The 18,752-nt window shown below is 36.9% G+C and overlaps 1 protein-coding gene across 2 annotated transcripts in view; it reads right to left on the reverse strand.

The window, feature by feature from the left end:
- TTC39C (tetratricopeptide repeat domain 39C) overlaps nt 1-18,752 on the reverse strand; it is a 109,694-nt gene that overhangs the window by 70,388 nt on the left and 20,554 nt on the right. For both annotated transcript variants that reach the window (XM_020968683.2, XM_020968682.2), the window contains exons 2-3: nt 7,888-7,936; nt 5,425-5,553 (exon numbers count right to left, since the gene is read on the reverse strand). In XM_020968683.2, coding sequence (XP_020824342.1) covers nt 5,425-5,553; nt 7,888-7,936 — 178 coding nt within the window. The remainder of the gene's footprint in view (nt 1-5,424; nt 5,554-7,887; nt 7,937-18,752) is intronic.

Raw genomic sequence — 18,752 nt, forward strand, 5'->3', positions numbered from 1 at the left:
CACAACATCTCTCTTGCTCTTTGATTTCCACTCACATCTCTTGCCTAGACTACTGTTAGTCTACTAAGGGGTTTCCCTGCTTTTGGTCTCTTTTCCTATCTAATCCATGACACAGATTTGGCAAAAATATTCTTTCTAACTCACAGATCTGATGATATCACTTCCCTGCTCAAAAAATGTTAATGGTTCCCTACTACCTCTAGGATAAAATACAGACAGTTTAGACTGGCATTTAATGCTTCATACAATCTTGTTCAGTTGTGTCTGACTCTTCATGCCCCCATTTAGGGTTTTCTCAGCAAAGATACTGGAGTGGTTTGCCATTTCCTTCTCTAGCTTATTTTACAGATGAGGAAACTGAGGCAAACAGGGCTAATTGACTTCCCTATGGTCATACAGCTAGTAAGTGTCTGAGGTTGGATTTGAACTCAGGAGAACATGAGTCTTCCTGACTCTTGGCCCTGTGCTCTATCCACTGCAACACCTAATTGCCCATTATACAATCTAACTCCTATCTAAACTTTATTAGTATATCTTACATTACTGCTCCCCTTCATGCTCTCTACATTTCAGGAAAACGAGACTATTAACTAATTACCCAACTCAACATTTCATCTCCTGTCTGCATGCATTCACACAAACTGTCCCCCATCTTTGGTATGTAGTACTTCCTCATCTATGTCTTACAAAATTGTCTTCTTACTTCAAGGCCTAGATGAAGTGCCCCCACCTCTACTAGCCCCAGCTGCTAGTGTTTTTTCCCTTCTCAAACAATGTGTTACATTTTCATGTATACAGTGTAGATGTCATATGGCCCCAGCAGAATGTAAATATTTTGAGGGTAAAGACTTATTTAATTTTTGTCTTTGTATCACCAGTACCTAGCATATTATTTTGCATATAGCAGTTACTTAAAAAATGTTTAATTTAAATAAATGTAAAGACTATACTTTGGTTCAAAAAAATCAACTATACAGACACAGGAGAGGGAAAATACGGCTACATAATAGCCATCATGTGAAAGAGAGGAAGGAATTTTGATGGACTGGTAAAGGGAGGAAAAATCCTGTTGTAGTCTGCCCTAGTGAGATCATATTGGGAATACTGATTTTAGTTCTGCCTGTAGAATTTTGGGAAGAACAGTTGGGGAGTGTTCAAAAGAAGGCCACAAGAACCGTGAGGAAAGTGGAAACCATGCTTGTTCTCAGATAATAAGATGAAGAACCTAAGGAAATTGAATGCAAAGAAATGCTGAGTCTAGGGGGATCATGGCTATTTCCCTCCTCATGCACAACTGAATTTCATATTCTCGTGCAATGCCAACTCCATGAAAGGTGGCAGCAGTGTAATTCTAGCCTTACCCACTTGTGCAGCATTGCTGGAAAAGACTTTTTAAGGAATATAGCAAATGAAATTAAAATCAGTGTTTTTGAAACAGGATAGCTCCAGGAATGGAATCCCTAAATACTGTTTCAGTAGAAAGATCTTTGGATGAACTGTACTTGGTACATAAAATATAAGTTCCTCAAGAGTAGTCTCTGTCTTGGGTTTTTATCTTTATATACTCTTGGGACCTAGCATTTTGCTTTGCAAGTAATAAATATTTGTTGAATATAAATGAATTAAGTGCCTGAATGACTGGCAAGTAGAAGAAGAATTAGATGTGCTTTACTTTCCCTGAAAATAGAAGTAGGAGCAATGTACTAAAGTTACACAAAAGCACATGTTGTTATGTAAGGGAAAAAATTCCTAAAAAGGTGAATAGATGATCTTGGGAGGCAGTTAATTTCTCCATCATTAGAAGCCTTCAAACCAGGAGTATTACATTTGTCAGGAATGCTATGGAGTAAAGCAGAGCGAGCTAGGTGACAGAGTCCTTTCCAATTCTCAGATTTTATAATTCTGTGATACATATTTTGGAAAGATGATACAGATGGACAGTGAGCTGAGCCTCAGAATTGGGGGAAGGAGTTTGGAATGGATTATATTTGAGAAATTACTGAGTGGTTTTACACAATTATATAATTACACAATGATCCCTGCTTGCTGAAACAAAAGTCCATCTCTTGAACTATTCTCCAAGTGATGCTCTGTAGCTTTCCATTATGGAAAATTTATAGAAAACATGGACAAGAATTATACAGGAAGGAGTACAGACACCAACAAAGTGACAGATCCTAAATATCAAAGTGTCATTTTACTATTCAACATCTTGTTCCTCCAGTAGAATGTAAGTTCCTTAAGAGTAGGGGCTGTTTCCATTTCGATTTTGTATCCCCTCATCAACATTCACAGTGTTTTGAATATGGTGGGCAATATACATTTGAATTAAAGAACAACACCTGGCTTCCATGTATCAAGTTAAACTTGGCTTTTAAAGCAATGTAAAACATCATCTTTGTATATGTATAGAAATAAACTCCTCTGATGCTTCATTATGTCATGGGGGACAGATAGTTAAGCATTAACCTAGCAAAGCCCAACTAGTTACTACACCAAGTTGTAAAGGCTTTGCTTAGTCTCTCTAGACCATTTTTGTATCATGTTTTAAAATACATAAATAAAATACATAGGTTTATAAACTATACTGAATTGCATTTGTCAAAATATTTTTTAAAAAAACTTTATTTTATGTGTAAAAATAATTTTTAACATTCACTGGGTTTTTTTTTAATAAGTTTTGAGTTCCAAGTTCCATCCTTTCCTCCCTCCCTGAGACAGTAAACAATCTCATTTATCAAAATATTTTGAAAACAAGTTCACAAGCCCCAGGTTAAGAACTCCTGATCTAGAGTGTTCATTAATCAATAAATCAACCTAGCTAAGTCTGGCAAGGCTCAACTACTATGTGATCAATTTTTTTGGCCATGCCACTCCAAACCATCAACAAAGGCATGGAAGGATTGAAACCTGCAAAGCTGTTAGAAGTACCCACACCAATGAAATTAAAAATCCTAACGATCATAATAACAATGATTCAAACCTGAATAGTGTTTTACCTTTGTTATCTATCTCAATGTTGTCCTTACAATAATTCTGTAAGGAAGGTAAGAGAACTGAGATGCCAACTGAAGTCACAAAATTAAAAGCTCACAGATTTCTATCCTAAACACTGGGAAGGCCATTGAGTACCTTCAGAAGAGGAGGGTCTGCAAGGAGAATGCAGGGAGAAAAAAGGGAAGCTAAGCTAATAAGCTTCATTCACAGCAATGAAGGCAATTTCATTTTGATGTTTATCTCTTCTGTGCTCAAATGTACTAAATGGCAATCTGGTGTGATTTTTTTAAAACAATTTCATTGTTACAGGGATTCTTTTCCATTTTTTCTAAAAAAGGCAAAATCTTGGCTACAAAGCAATTAATTTCCACCACAACCTCCTTGGACCATAGCCCTTAAACAACAACAACAACATTTCTCAAGAAGTCTAATCCATTAGAGTTATTTACCATTTTTGTGTCATGAATACCTTTGGCAAGCTGATGAAACCTGTGGATATGAACCCTTTCTCAGAATAATGTTTTTAAATGCATAAAACAAAATATACAGGATTACAAAGAAAATCAATTATACTGAAATACAGTTATTTATCTGTGTACGTATCTATCAAGCATGGTCACAGACACAAGTTAAGAAACTGTGCCTTAGAGTGGATTGAGTTTGAAGCTTCAAGAACAGAGGATATAAATAAGAAACAAAACTAAAACAGAAGGGGACTTTAAAAAAATTTTTTTAACCTACTTAGAGAAAAATAACTCAGCATTTTAACTCAGATAAAACTATCTTGAGGTTGAGTAATAAGAGGAGTGAATTTGACTAATGGTTTGTCATGGGCTCCTAAGAATAATGACTGTGACAAAGAGCTTCTGCAGATTGCCAAGAAAGCATAAATTGATAATGTGAGTGTCTTCATTAAATGATTTTTCTCACTGGATCCTATAAAAGTCATTCTAAGAAGATGAAATAGTTAGAGCTTATCTAATAGTTACGGAACTGACTACTGAAAAACATCACGATGGTAAAAATTACTATTAATTTTAGATTAGTTGAAAATAAACTTTTAAAAATTCTATGCAACGCCATCGGGGAAGGGGGGAATTTAGAACTCAAAATCTTATAAAAGTGAATGCTGAAAACTAAATAAATTAATTAATTAAAAAAATAAAAATTCTGTGCAATAAGAAAAGGAGACATAAGAGTTTCAAAGTATCCACAGATAACTTTTAGATTTTAGCTACTATGATTAACATTGACAACTAGAGTAATGATAACATTTCAAACATTTCACAGAAAAATATACAGTGAAAATATTTCCAGAATGTAGTTTTAGAGAAAAGGCTAAATGAAATTTAGTAATATATGCTAAGCATTCCACGATATTTTTTAAAAATATGTCAACGCTTCAACTTATTATATCCTACAAGAATATTTAAAATAGTAATAAGAAAATAAAAAATTCCAAATGCATGCTGAAAATTCAATTTGACAAATGTTAACTACCTATTTTGTGCAAGTCACTATACTCAGCACTGGAAAATAAATGAGACTTCTTTTAAAACAATCTATATAGATGCAGAAGAAACACTATTGGACAAATTTACAAAGTACTATAGTTCATATATTTTTTACTTTACCTTTTTACTTACCTTTAAAAGAACACAAGAATCATATTATAAACACATTACTGATGTGTGCTTAAGAAAATATTTCAGTGCTTAAATGATGTTATAGTAATTTGTGTTGTTTTGAAATATACCAATACAGATGGACCGAAATAATCCTGGTAATGTTTTCCCATATTTTTTCCTTATACACTTGAAACTACAAGGTATCTACTAAGTAAAATCTCAGGAGCAATATTAGATAGGGAAAAAGTTTTGTTCATTTAATAGCAATTAAAGATACTCTTCAAGCGTCAAAGGACGACAACTGGAGAATAAAGACCATCCAAATATTAAAAATGCATTCATGAGAGAGAAATTAACATTAAACCTTCCCATCTCTCTCACTCTAATTTCTAAATGCATAAATGTCAAATTTCTGACTTCGATAAATATCTAGCTGTCCTTGGTAAGAAACTGATAAGAAAGGTGGAAGGAAACTTAGGGGTCATCAAGAAGACTGTACAAGGAAGTGGAACAGATACCTCTAAATATGAAGCTTACTTCTTAAGCCACGTCATCACCTTGCACCTACAGAATCTCCATATTACTGAATAAAACATGCCGAGTGACAGTAGTGCCTTTTAAGAGTTCTATTAATCAGAAAATAGTTCCAGTTGATAAATATGTAAAGTAGTTTTTTATTCTAATAATATGAAATTTGTGCTCACTGACAAAAGCATGGCACAGCAGTAATTAATGTCAGAACCAAGCAGCAATCTTTCCAAATGTGCCAAATTCATCATTTAAATGATGTTGTACTTACGTTCTTCTTGATCTTATTCTTGATTGTTTCAATAACCCCGGCTTCTTCACTTTCACATAGCTTTTCTGTCGTTTTTAAGTCATCACATGCCAACTGCATTTTTTCTTCTTCAAATGTCATCATGGCATTCTTCCAAAAATAAAAACATGAAAGATTAAATCATAATGTGTCAGAAAATTTAAGACAATTTATTATATCTAAATTTTGACAGGAGAAGCTAAAGAATGTACACAGTTACACTAACCCAAAAATGGGGAAAAAAAGTTATTCTCCTTCAATGAGTTCTTACAAAAGAAAAAATTAATAAAGCTTATATTTCCAGAATCAGAATTTACTTTGTATTCTAATTTTTTTTAACCAATAAAATCTAATATAAAAAGCTACCATATGATATCTGCAAAGAAAAATTTATAGTAATAAATCCTATGCAATTATTGATTGAAACAATCTTTACTACATTAAATTTGAGTGTTTGGTTACTATAAGGAGTAACAAAGACCTTTTACTTTCTGATTAGCACACTCATGGCAGCAGCTTTCACCCTCAGTGAAAACCCTTAGGACTGTGAAGTCCTAAATTTATTCTGCCTGCCCAGAAGATCCCTGGCTCTATAAAATGTTTCAAACAAGTTCAAGTGTAACAAATACAAAGTATAAGTTCTTTTAGAACAGACTCATCGAAAGTTGCTTGTCAATCATTCAGTTCAATTTTTTCATTTTATAGATGAGAGAACTATAACATGACTCATTTGAAGTCACAGCTATTTAACTACAAAACTGAGACTGAAATCCAGTTCTATAGACTCTTAAGCCCATGGATTTTCTACTATACCATGATAATCATAGACTCAAAGTGTCGGAACTAGACATGATCTCAGAAATCATCTAATCCAACCTTGGAGAGTCTTTTCAAATAACCACAATGGCTACTAACAGAGTAGTTCTATTGAAAACTCTAAAAATTATGCTGTCCTCAGTAAAAAGGTACAGTGAGATCTTGCTTCCAATCACGTTTTCCCACTCAACTAGTTCTAGGCAGGGGCAAGAAGAAAAAGCAATAATAATAATAATCTTTATCAATACTATCATCATCTCTAATACCCCTTCACATCTTTTACTACTTTCACATACAAACAAACAAACAAAAAATCCAAACCACCACCCATCTCCATTAACCTTCACCATAACTCTGTGAGGTAATACAGAGCAGCACATCATTTTACAAAGGAGAAAAGTGAAGCGAAGAGATTAAGTATTTTACCCAAGGTCACTTGACTAGTAAGTGGGTAGGAAAAAAAAAAAGACCAGAAAAAATAAGGTGCTTTGAATCTTAGCATCTAATGATTTTCTTATGCAGCAAGATTCTTCTTCAACAGAATGGCCAAAGTAGTAACACTGACCATCTTATCTGATTTTCTGGCTTATACCATTTCTGGTTTCTCCACTTTTTGTTAATACTAATAATGATTTAATGCTACTAATTGAGGCAGCTAGGTAGTAAAGTAGATATAGTGTAGGGCCTGCAGTCAGTAAGACCCAATTTAAAAATTAGGCTAGGCCTCAGACACTTAGTGGTTACGTGACCCTGGACAAGTCACTTAACTTCCATTTGCCTCAGTTTCCTTATCTCTAAAATGGGGATACTAATAGCACCTACCTCCCACAGTATTGTGAGGATTAAATGAGAAAACAGTTTTAAAACACTTAGCATAATACCTGGCACACAACAAATGCTATATAAATATCAGCTATTACTTTTGTTATCATCATCATTATTATTATTATTACTACTACTACTCCTTCTGCAGGCTGGTCTATTTTTTTCTTTCCTGTTGTTTATGCCTCTACTTGCCAATTTATAACTGGAGGTAAGGAAAGATTCTGTAAAAATCCATCTATTGTTAACATTTTAAAAAACATACTTGGTTTAAATATTGTTTGCAAAATATCTTATACTTTTCTAAGCATGAGTTAATAAAAAGTACCCAAATTATGAACTCTTAAACACTATTCAATTTATTGTATAAGCAAGTTCATCCTTCTTCCCTAATTTCCTATAGCTGGGCTTCCAATGTGACAATAATTGGCAAACTTTGGTTTGGCTATCCTGACCCACATTCACAATTATAATGCAGTTTAATTTTATTACTTAAACTCAAATCTCACCCCTTTTCATAATCCTAGAGGGAATTTTCTCTCTTGGACAGCCTTTTCAATTGTATCCATATTTTAACAATTGATTTTTTTTTAAATAAAGAAAATATAAAAATCCAAAAGTAGAAAATTCATAAACAACTTAGTTTTAAAATAAGGGAGAAAAATGACCCAGTAGACACTGCTTAATAATCTAGGCTTACTTTTGATTTCAAACTCTCTATGATCTTTTCCAAATAGTAGGTAAAGAACAAACTTATAGAACCTATCTATTCTCTTCTCCTTTTGTTCTATTCCCAGATCAACTTACCAAAAAACTGACAAAGCTGGCTCCAAAACTCATTAATGGGCTGTGATTTCTGTCAAGGAAACACAAAAGTTATTTCTGTGTTAATGTTGGTGCCCCTTTTAAAAGCATGATAAATCATATGATGATAAAACCTTGGCAATGGAAAGGTAAGAATTCTTCAGTAGCTCAGGCAGATGAAATTCCCTCAAACACAGACCAAGAAATCAAGAGGTTTCTCTGGAGGGGGAAGCCATACAGGAAGTGCATTCCTTTACACATTTCCAGACAGACCAAAGCCAATAGTGTGAGATTTATAAAATAGACTGTATTCTATATAGTGTTCAATACAGGTATTGTGGAAGTGCCCCTGAGATTAATGTGTCTGTTTTCTATGAGTTACCTTACCAGGCAGATGTACTGGACACAAAGTAAGCCTGTTTGTTGAAAGGAGCCTGCAGTCAGCCAACGTCTTGCTCACTCCCAGAGACCTTTGCTGGGGTTCACCGGCTAATCTTGCTGAGTTGTGCCCCCCCCCAAACTGGCCCAAACCAGCCTTGCCATCAACCGTTCCTGCAAAACGTCCTACTTCTGTGTCTACCTGTTTCTGAGACGGCCTGTCCATTCTTTTTCCTAACACCTCCCTTTGTGCTTTTCAGGCATAAATCTCCCTTGTTTCTACTGGGCTGTGGGCTCTTTTGTACCTTGTAGAAGGGGAGTCCCAGTACTATTATCTGATTTTCCTTCTAACAAAACTTCTCTGCTTTCAACCCAGCTTGGACTCCTCTGCATTTTGAGGGGTGGACTTCACCTGGCTGAGAGTATTAAATACCAATGCTTTTAGCCCAGTGCTCCCACAGATGCTACAGACATGCCTACTGAAGTTACAGAAAATAAAGTTCTTGTCACCAAAAACCTTGGCAATGTCACATGGTACAACCTCAAAAACCGGTATGACTTTTTCAGTGGAAATGACATTGAATGGGGCCATGGTCACTCAGTTCTGTCCATGCCTTACAACTGCATGATAACATAAATAGGAATTATTTATGCTAGGTATTTCCATCTGTTTTGCTGCTATACGGTAAGGACCAAGGGACCTTTCCATCTGACTTGCAGCTGGAACTTTCCATATGCAATGTCTCCCCCCATTAGACTGTGAGCTCCCCAGAGGCTGGATTACTTTTCTAATTTTATCTCCAGCGCTTACTTAACACAGTGCTTTGCAAAGATGATCAGACCCACTCCCCAAACTTCCAGTTACCATGTACCCCTGCCACATATTCTGTGATCTAGTGATACAGGCCTCAGTCTGTCCCTCAAACTAGACAGTCCGTATCTCCTGACTCTGACTCCTGGTATTTTCACTGTCTACCCTCATACATGCAATACTCTCTCTTTCTCCTTCCCTCTAGCTGTAGAATTCACAAGTCCCAGCTAAAATCTCACTTTTCACAGGAAGCCTTTCCCAACTCCCTCCCTTCCCTGCCTCCAATCATCCACCAAAATCTAATGCTTTCCCTCTGTTGATGATTACTTTCAAATTATCCTGTAAACAGCGTTTTTGTACATACTTGTTTGCATGTTTTCTGCCCCATTAGCCTGTGAGTTCCTGAAAAGCAGGGATGTCCTGTTTTCTTTGTATTTCCAGTGCTCAGCACAGTGCCTGGCACAGAGTAGGTGTTTAATAAATGTTTACTGACAGACTAATAAAGGCTTCATTCATTCAATCAGTCATTAAAGATTTAAAATGGAATCTAAAGGTGACATCTGACATCTTTAAGAATTGTACATACAGAAAAAGGTCACCGATAAAACAAAGGCAATCAAATCAAATTTTGTTCAACCCTTTAAATACAAAGGATCTACATACCAAAAGAAGAAGAAAACTTAGGAAAGATGTCATTGGATTATAGATTTGTAGCTAGAAAGGATCTCAGAATACCTGGTCCAAACTCCACATTTTACAGATGAGGAAGACCTGAGGCTCAGAGAGGGTTAAGTGACTTGCCCAGGAAAACCTCTCTGGGCTTTAGGTCTCTCATCTGCAAAACAGGTGGGAGGGGAGAAGGGAGAGGAGAGGGGACAGTGAATTACATGACCTCTAAGCCCTTTTCCAGCTCTACACCTAAGTACCTATGAGCCAGTGAAATGTACTTTTTATAGCTATAAACTAAATAACATGAAGAATTAAAGTGCTCCCTGAAACTGCTCACTTAAACCACTTAACTATTACTATTATCTATATCTATCTAGGATTACTATTATCATATTTCCAGATGTACACCAAAGATAAAAAGTATAAGAAGTCAAAATCAAATACAAATTAAATCAATTTAAAGTTGCCCAAACATGCTCATTATTTTATGCTCTAAAAAGAAGTATCAAACCCAGAATCTCATCTCTCAGTTTGTCAAGAAGAAAAAACAAGGAATGGCAGGCAAAAAATATCAGTCCACCAGTCCCCTCTGCCCCTCTAATTGGAGGGTGAGCAGTGGGTTCCAAAACCTCCATTTAAGGAGGAGCCCAGGCCAGCCATTTCTTCACATTTTTATAGCCCTTTGGGCATAGTTCCAAATTATTCTCCAAAATGGTTGGATCATTTCACGACTCCACCAACAACGCATTAGTGTTCCAGTTTTCCCACATCTTCTCCAACATTTATCATTTTCCTGTTTTGTCATGTTGGCCAATCTGATAGGTATGATGTGGTACCTCAGAGTTGTTTTGATTTGCATTTCTCTAATCAATAGTGATTTATAACTTTTTTTATATGACTATAAATGGCTTTAATTTCTTCATCTGAGAACTAGGCACCTAATTTTTCAAGTGCCTTTGGCAACTAAGACTATAAATTGCAATCAGGCAATCAATAAACATTGTTAAGCACCTACTATGTGTCAAGCACCATGCTAAGCACTGGAGATACAAAGGCAAAAGACAGCCCTTACCCTTGAGGAGCTCACAATCTAATGAAGGAGACAACATGTAAATAGCTATGTACAGAATAATAGGAAATCAATAATCAATAGAGAGAAGGCACTAAAATTCAGGGAGAACGGAAAAGGTTTCTTGTAGAAAGTGAGATTGAAGCTGGGACTTGAAGGAAGCCAGGGAGCCAGGTGGTGGAGATGAGGAAGGAGAGCCTTCCAGGCACGGGAGACAGTCAGAGAAGATGTCTGGGAAACTTGGCGATGGAGTGTCTTGTTAGAGGAACAGCAGGGGGGTAAAGTATAAGAAATGAGGAGTTGGGGGTCAGGTGCAGGTTTTGAAGGGCTTTAAATACCAAACAGGATTTTCTATTTGATCCTAGATGTGATAGGGAGCCACTGCAGTTTACTGAGGAGAGTGACATGGTTGGACCTTCGCTTTAGAAAAATTACTTGGGCAGCTAAGTGGAGAATGTAGCAGTAATAGAATGAAGGTAGCAGCAGGGAAACACTAGTGACAGGCAGATGAACCAGCAGGTTGGACTAAAGTCCAAAAATGAGGAAATAAGGGTACATACCAGGCTGGTGGCAGTAACAAAGGAGAGAAGGGGGTATATTGAGAGATATGGCAAAGGACGTTGGTAACAAATTGATTATGGAGGGTTAGGATGACTCCTAAGTTGTGAGCCTGGGTGAATGGGAAGACAGTAATGCCTTTGACAGTAACAGGAAAGTTTGAAGTGGGGAGCACAATTTTGGGAGAAAGATAATGAGTTTGGCTTTAGACATGTTGAATATAAAATGCCTACCAGACATCCAGTTCAAGATGTCTAACAGGAATTTGGAGATGTAAGACTAGAGGTCAGCAGAGAGGTTAGGTAAGTAGATCTGAGAATCATCAGAATAGAGATGATGACTGAACTGATGGCAAGCCAATGAGATCACCAAATAAAATAGCACAGAGGAGAAGAGAAGAGTGCCCAGGATGGAATCCTGGTTAATGGACATGACACCGATGAAGATCCAGAAAAGGAGACTGAGGGGGAGCGGTTGGTTATGTAGGAGGAGAATCAGGAGAGTACTGTCAAAAGAACCTAGAGAAAAGAGAATACGAAGAAAATGTCAAGGCCTACAGAGAGGTCAAGAAGGATGAGGACTGAGAAAAAGGCCACTGGATTTGGCCACAGGGTTAAGAGCGCAATTTTTGTTGAATGATGAAGTCAGAAGGCAGACTGTAGAGAGTTAAGCAGAAGGTGAGAGAAGGAGATGACCTGCCACAAAAGGCAGGAGACAGATGGGATGAGAGTTAATAAGTATAGAAGCATCAAGAAAGAGCTTTTTGAGCCTGGGGGAGACATGGGCATACTTGTAGGCATGGGGAAGGATCAGGTAGATAGAGAATGAGTGAGAAAACAGAGATGGTAGTGGGGGCAATCTCTTGGAGAACACAGGATGGAATGGAAGTACTTGGCCTTGGCAAGGACAAGTGCCACCTCATCACGCGAGAAAGAGCTGGAGGAGAGATTGGTAGGAGCCATCCAAGTGATGCGAGATGAGGAGGAAGACAGAAGAAGGAGCTCTTAGTGAATGGCTTCAGTATTTTCAGCAAAATATGAGGAAAGGTTCTCAGCTGAGAAAGTCGGGGAGGGGGGTCACAGGAGGCATAAGGAGAGATGAAAAGGTTTAAAGAGCCATAGCTGTAAGTAGGATACTGAAGGAATTAGGGAGGTGTAAAAAAAACCTGAGTGGCAGCAGTGAGGGCCCCGTTGATGTTATATAACAAATTTGTAGGGGACCTAGTCAGAATGATTGCATGATTTTCTCCAGCTGTGTTCAGCAGCACATGTGTTGGAGTAAAGGCAGAAGATGGTGAGGGTGATTCAAGGCTAAAGCTTGGAAGTGTACAATCACCTATATAAGAGGGACAAGGGGGTAAAAAGAAAAGTACGAATAGAGTTGAACTAGCTCATCAAGAGGACAAGATAAGGAAAGGAAGAGAGACTGACTAGTGTAAGCAGTGACAGCCTGGAAGAGAACTGAGGGGTCAAGGGATTGGAGGTCACAATGTAGATAAAGATCAGAGTTTAGTGCTGGAAGGCAGAGGAAGAGATTGTGATCACATAAAGCAATTTCAGAGTTCATGAACTTGGAGGTAGAACATTTCCGGGTGGCAAGATCAAGGGTATGATTGTTTCTGTGTGTAGCTAAGGTGAGGTAGAAGAGCAAGTTATGGGGAATGAGTTGTTGATGAACTAAGAGATTTTTAGAGTTTTTGAAAAAAACTTTTTTGAAAAAGCCTAGAATGAAGGCTGCAGTTGAGAAAATAAAGTCTGTGAGGCATGTACCAAATTCACTGGAGAAGAAAAGAGATTATCCTGGAGATAAAAGACCAATTTTGGTTGGATGGAAATGTGAATATGTGTGATGGTGGTAGGGAGAGAACCTGGAAGTAGCAATAAGGAGCAAGAAGTATTTCAGCTCCTCTATCTTGACTAGTGATTGGGGGATAATGAATCAAAGTGCAGCTAGTGATGGAGACTGGTCAAGGTGTCTGTGTCATCAGGAGGAAGTCAGGTTTCAGTGAGAGCCAAGAGAAAGAAGGAGTAGGAAAGGAAAATATTCAAGATGAAAATAAGTTCATTATCTTATGTAGCAGGCATTCTAGAGGGCACAGTAAAAGAAGTGTGTAGCTTTTGGTTGAGACTTTTTAGAGGGCTAGGGGGTTGGAGAGGAAAGGGAATAAGGAATTAGGCAGTGAAGCATGGGGAATGACATTTGGGTGATGACCTATGGGGTTTCAGAATCACTGGGATGAGGAGGGTATGATTAGATGGGAGACAGTTTGTTAATCATTAAGTGGACATTTTTGTGATATTTTCAAGATCAACAGCATTGTGATCTCAAGGAAGAGTCCTTTAAGAGTCTTGAGGACTTCAGGCGAAGAACCAAGAACTTGGAGTTGTAAGAGCAGTGATGTTCTCCATCCCTGCAGTAAGAGACCATGCTGGAAACTTGACAGAAGGATGCTCTTTCCCCTCATCTCACCCTTGGAAGACTGGATGATAGATAGAATGGTGCTTCTCCTCTTCCCCCAAAGGCTGGAGGTCAGACAGGAGAAGCTACAATGGTACTGCATCTATCTCTCTCCCTTCCACACTCACTGGAGGCTGGAGACCAAGCTGGAAGAAAAGCCGGGCATAATGGTCTAATGGACTCTCTTCTTCCCTTCTCTCCTCTTCCTTACAGTGGCTGGAGGTCATGTAGTACCCACCCAAGTTAGAGATCTGCTCTGGTATTCTATAGCAGGAATTCCCTACAATGATGAAATCACAGGTGTAGGCTCATTCCCACCCCTATAAAGTAGGGCAACTGGGCTGCAAATATTATACGTCACAACTTAAGAGTCCTGTCCCTAATAGGCAAAGAGAACTTAACAATCAAGGAAGTTAAAAGAGATGGATTTGAGAGTGGAAGGGTAGAATAACAAGGAAGGAAAATGATGGAACAATCAGTCAGCTAGCATGAAACTGCAGCAAACAATCTGTAACAGGAAAAGGGAACAATTCCTAATGACAGAGGAAAGGTAAAGAAAAGAGCCCCTTAGGGGCGATCAATTGGGAGTTAAAGGGAGAAGGATAGAGCCCATGGAAGAAACAATGGGATAGATAAAGTAAAAGTTATTCATAAGTCAGTTGTTTGAAGATAGACACTATGTGTATTCTTTATGATACTGTGTTATTTCTATCACAAGGAACTAACCAGAAGGAACTGGGTTTCAAATCAAATCAATTTAAATCCCCTTCCACTGGCAATCTCACAGGAAGGAGATCCTATGGTAGCCTAAGTGAACTTCTCTTTTAAAGAGTGTGTACGTGTATATATGCTTTAAGAAAATATGTGTGTATACACATATATACACACATACCCATATAAAATATCTAAAATACACATACCTTTAAAAGTACATATGACTAAATTATAGGTGTAACTGAAGTATGATAATCCCATTCACTACTGATAGCTTTGATTTTTAACATCTGAAAATTAAAATTGTGAAGTTCCAACAAAAAGCATTTTCCATGAAAAACTGAATTTCAATGGATGATAGAATGTCAGAGGTAGAAAGTACCTTAGAAATCAACCAGTCCAATCCCACTAATTTCACAGACAAGGCTACTGAGACCTAGGAAAGTAAAGTGACATCTACAAGGCCACAAAGGCAATAAAGTAAATGACTCAGGAAGGGGTGCGGAGGGGAAAGGGCAGGGAAGTCACTAATGTGTAGCCACTTAATAAATCATAACAACTGTATTCTTTGTTTCACTTTTACAGTCACTGGTGAACAACTGATAAAACCAATATCTGAAAAGCCTTCTAGAAATCAGTTGGGTGCAAACACACACACACCCATTAAAACCACAGATGAAATTGCAATTTAAAAAGATAAAACACATTTTGAACATAATTCATTTTTTTCTTATGAACAGGATTTTTAAAAATTGTATTTCCTACAAAAATTCCTATTCTCCTCCTCCCTTTCTTTCCCATCCCATCATTTGTTCAAAAGGAAATTGCTTCTAAGCAGGTTCCACCAAAGAAGCGTGGTGGTTGGTGGCGATGGTTTGGCTACTTTTTCTTCCTTTTAGTGAAAGACCAGGTAGTTCAGGCATTTACCATTCTTGCCAACCAGCAAGCAAAAGACCCCCAAAAAGAAGACATTGTTCTAAATACACCACGTGTGACTACTCACTGCCTTCAGTCTATTATAGGTTTAAAATATGGTACTTTATTTAAGAGTGAAACCAGCTATATTTCTATTGCAATTAGTAATAGCAAAACCATTTAATGGTTTTCTCCACAGCACTTATTTCTTTACTTTTTAGACAGGTTTTATTATCTCTACATTTTGCTTAAAGACGAAACCCAAAGCTTATCTCTCTCACACAGTACTGTAAACACACTTCTGCCTTTGAATTGCATTTCTACTAGTTAGTGGCTTCATGTAACAGAAAACTAAAGGATCTTGTATTTAACACCTTTATTTATTATGTGAGATACCACTAAGCTTAGTTGTTTCCACTCTCACTTTTTGAAATCCACTGCAAACAGGGTCTGTTCAACAGCACACTGAAATCTTTTGTCAGAAGAATGATGGTTAAAATTATTTTTGCTTAATTCTTTCAAGGTTTAATGAATGGGAATAGTGTTGGGCCCTCTATAAACCTTTACCAAACCATGCAGCTCTACCCCAAATAGCCAGAACAATACATACATCACACTATCATTTATTTGAAATCTGAGTTACTTCCTTCTTCAATATCTCTACCTTAATGAAAATTGTATACAACAGTCAATTATTTGCTACTGTGCTGTAATGTAGCAGTTAGGTACCAAGGATAGATACAGTGTTTTATTTATCTTTCTTCCCAAAAAGTTTATAATTTACACAGGAAGAGGAGAGATATCCAAAATAAATATAATGCATAGTAAGATATGGTCAAGGATCAAAGGAGGTGAAAAATACTAAGAGTTCAGAGTTTTGGGCTGAGAGGTGAATAGAAGCAGGTTTCACTCAAGGACACACAAAACTAGAAAGGAATTTTAATAAGCAATTATTGTTGTTGTTGTTATTGCTGATGTAATCTAAGGCTAAATCTAACTGGTCCAACCACTCCGCTCTTCCCCGAAAACATAGATAAGGCAACATTATATTGCAGTTGAATATTAAAGTGGCTGTCATTCACTGACAGCTGTTTAGATTGAACAGGTAGGATGCTGCATATCCATAAAAAGAACAATTCATTTAAAAACACTTCTGTTTTTAAATACTACTTCCAAAAATAATATGAAGTAAAAATGTCACTTCAAGGATAAAATCAATTAAAGAAATACTAAGCTCTATCAAAATGGGCTTTTATAGTAGGGTAGTTTGGATTGAATGCTAAAAATGTTTCTGGGAGAATGTTTCTAAACCAGTTGTCACTAATGATATCTAGGGACAGCAACATAATTATGATTATCTAAATTTTTTTTAAATCTGAAAATAAATATTCCCCTCAAAACAAGTGATTTTCATAATAAGTTTGTGAATACATTATTTACATACTTTAAATAAAGACACATTCCCCCAAAATACAAATGCATTAAAATTTCAAAATAGCAGGTGTGAATACTTGTTATTAATTCTCATGATCATGCTAATGATATTACTAAGTCTAAGAATACTAACTTTTTCAACTGAGTAAGATAGGTTAAATCTTTTTTAAAAAGAAGTCATAAGATCATTAGTATAATAAATCAAGTTGGGAGTCTTATGGGGGCATGAATTTGAATTTTTATAAGAAGAAAATGAATAATGCAGATAAAGAATAAATGAGGGTAGCTACAAATAATTTGTAATTTAGACTATTGCTTATTACAAAGAGAGGAAAATAGGAAGATGTCTCCCTCTGTTTTCCCATCTGGAAACAGAAACAAAAAAAATCAAATATCAAATATTTGTCATGCAACTATTTTAATTTACCTTAAACTTTAAAATCTTACCCCCTAAGTCAATCCTTCCCATGGTCAACCACCACCATCCTCTCCCAAGCTTAGATCCTTGGAATCTGAGGCTCCTCTGTTTCGTTTTTTTTCCATATTCAATTCATCACCAAGTTGTTCTGCTTCTTCTTTGCAATCTGCTCCCCATCTCCTTTTTTAAAAAAATTTCTAGTCACTTCCCTTGTCCAGGTTGTTATTACCTCACAACTAGGCTGCTGTAACAGCTCCTAGCATATCTCTCCAATCCATTCTAAGCAGCTGCTCAAACCATACCTCCTAAATATGGTTTTTATCATGTCACTCCTTTGCTAAAAGCTACCAAAGGCTTTCTAGAGCTCAGCTTAACAAATATAACTACAAGTCCTGACCTTGAAGGTCCTCCAACAATGTACCTCTACATCTCACTGACTTTATTTATAGCTCCTCCCTGAATCAAGATTCTCTGCTGCAGCTAAGCACATCTCTGACTTCACTCCTCCCCCAGCCTTCACGCTGATCTGTTTGTTTTTATACTTCCCAGAGAGCGTATATTATAATTGCTGCCATTTAGAATGTCCTCCCTACTATACTGGAGATTTAAAGATGGAAAGACCTTAGAATTCTAATCTCTATTTACAGATGAGAAGTTAAGTGATTTGTTCAAGGTCACAAAAGCAGTAAATAGCAAGGTCTGGATTCAAATTCAAGGATTCTGAGTCCAAATAGAACAGTCCTTGCACAATTCAATGTGGAAAGAATAGTAAACTCACATGAGGACATTCAAGAACCAATAGAGGGCAAGAAGCAGTACAGGTCAACTCAAGGAGAAAGAGAAATGATATTTTTTATCACCAGAATTTTCTATAAATCACTAAAAGGTGAGGAAGATAATGATGATACAAGCCAGAAGTATACTATTAGTGAGCCTTAACTTTCTCAACATATATGATAGGGTAAATTCATGTTCCTGCCCTCCTTCAAAACCTGGGTTAAAAACAATTTACCCTTTCCAAATATCTCTCTCCCTGACAATTTACAAACATTCCTTTAATCTGCAATTCCTCAATACTAATGTAAAAGGTATAATTTGTTTTTTATGAAATATGTTTCACCAGTTGTTTGGCTAAAGCAATCATAATGTAGTGCTAATGACTCTCTCAACAGAATGAGGCTGGTCTCTGGAAAGTATACCTAGTCTGTGTCTGGGACAATGTTCAAAGCCTTTATGTCCTGGAGGGCGTTGGCAGAGCTGAAGCTTCACTGAACTGCTCTTCAGAACTCAGTATCACCTCACCACAATAAGGCAAGAGAGTAGGAATATGTCCTCAGTAAAACCAGCTATAAAGCAAAGCTGACCTTTCTATTGACTGATGTTATGAAAAATAAAATATATTCCTGCAGAAAAATGTCCCTGTAAATTGGAGTTTAAAATTTGAA

This window comes from Phascolarctos cinereus, unplaced genomic scaffold (genome assembly GCF_003287225.1).
Source record: "Phascolarctos cinereus isolate Bilbo 61053 unplaced genomic scaffold, phaCin_HiC Scaffold_4;HRSCAF=312, whole genome shotgun sequence".
Taxonomy (NCBI): Eukaryota; Metazoa; Chordata; class Mammalia; order Diprotodontia; family Phascolarctidae; genus Phascolarctos; species Phascolarctos cinereus.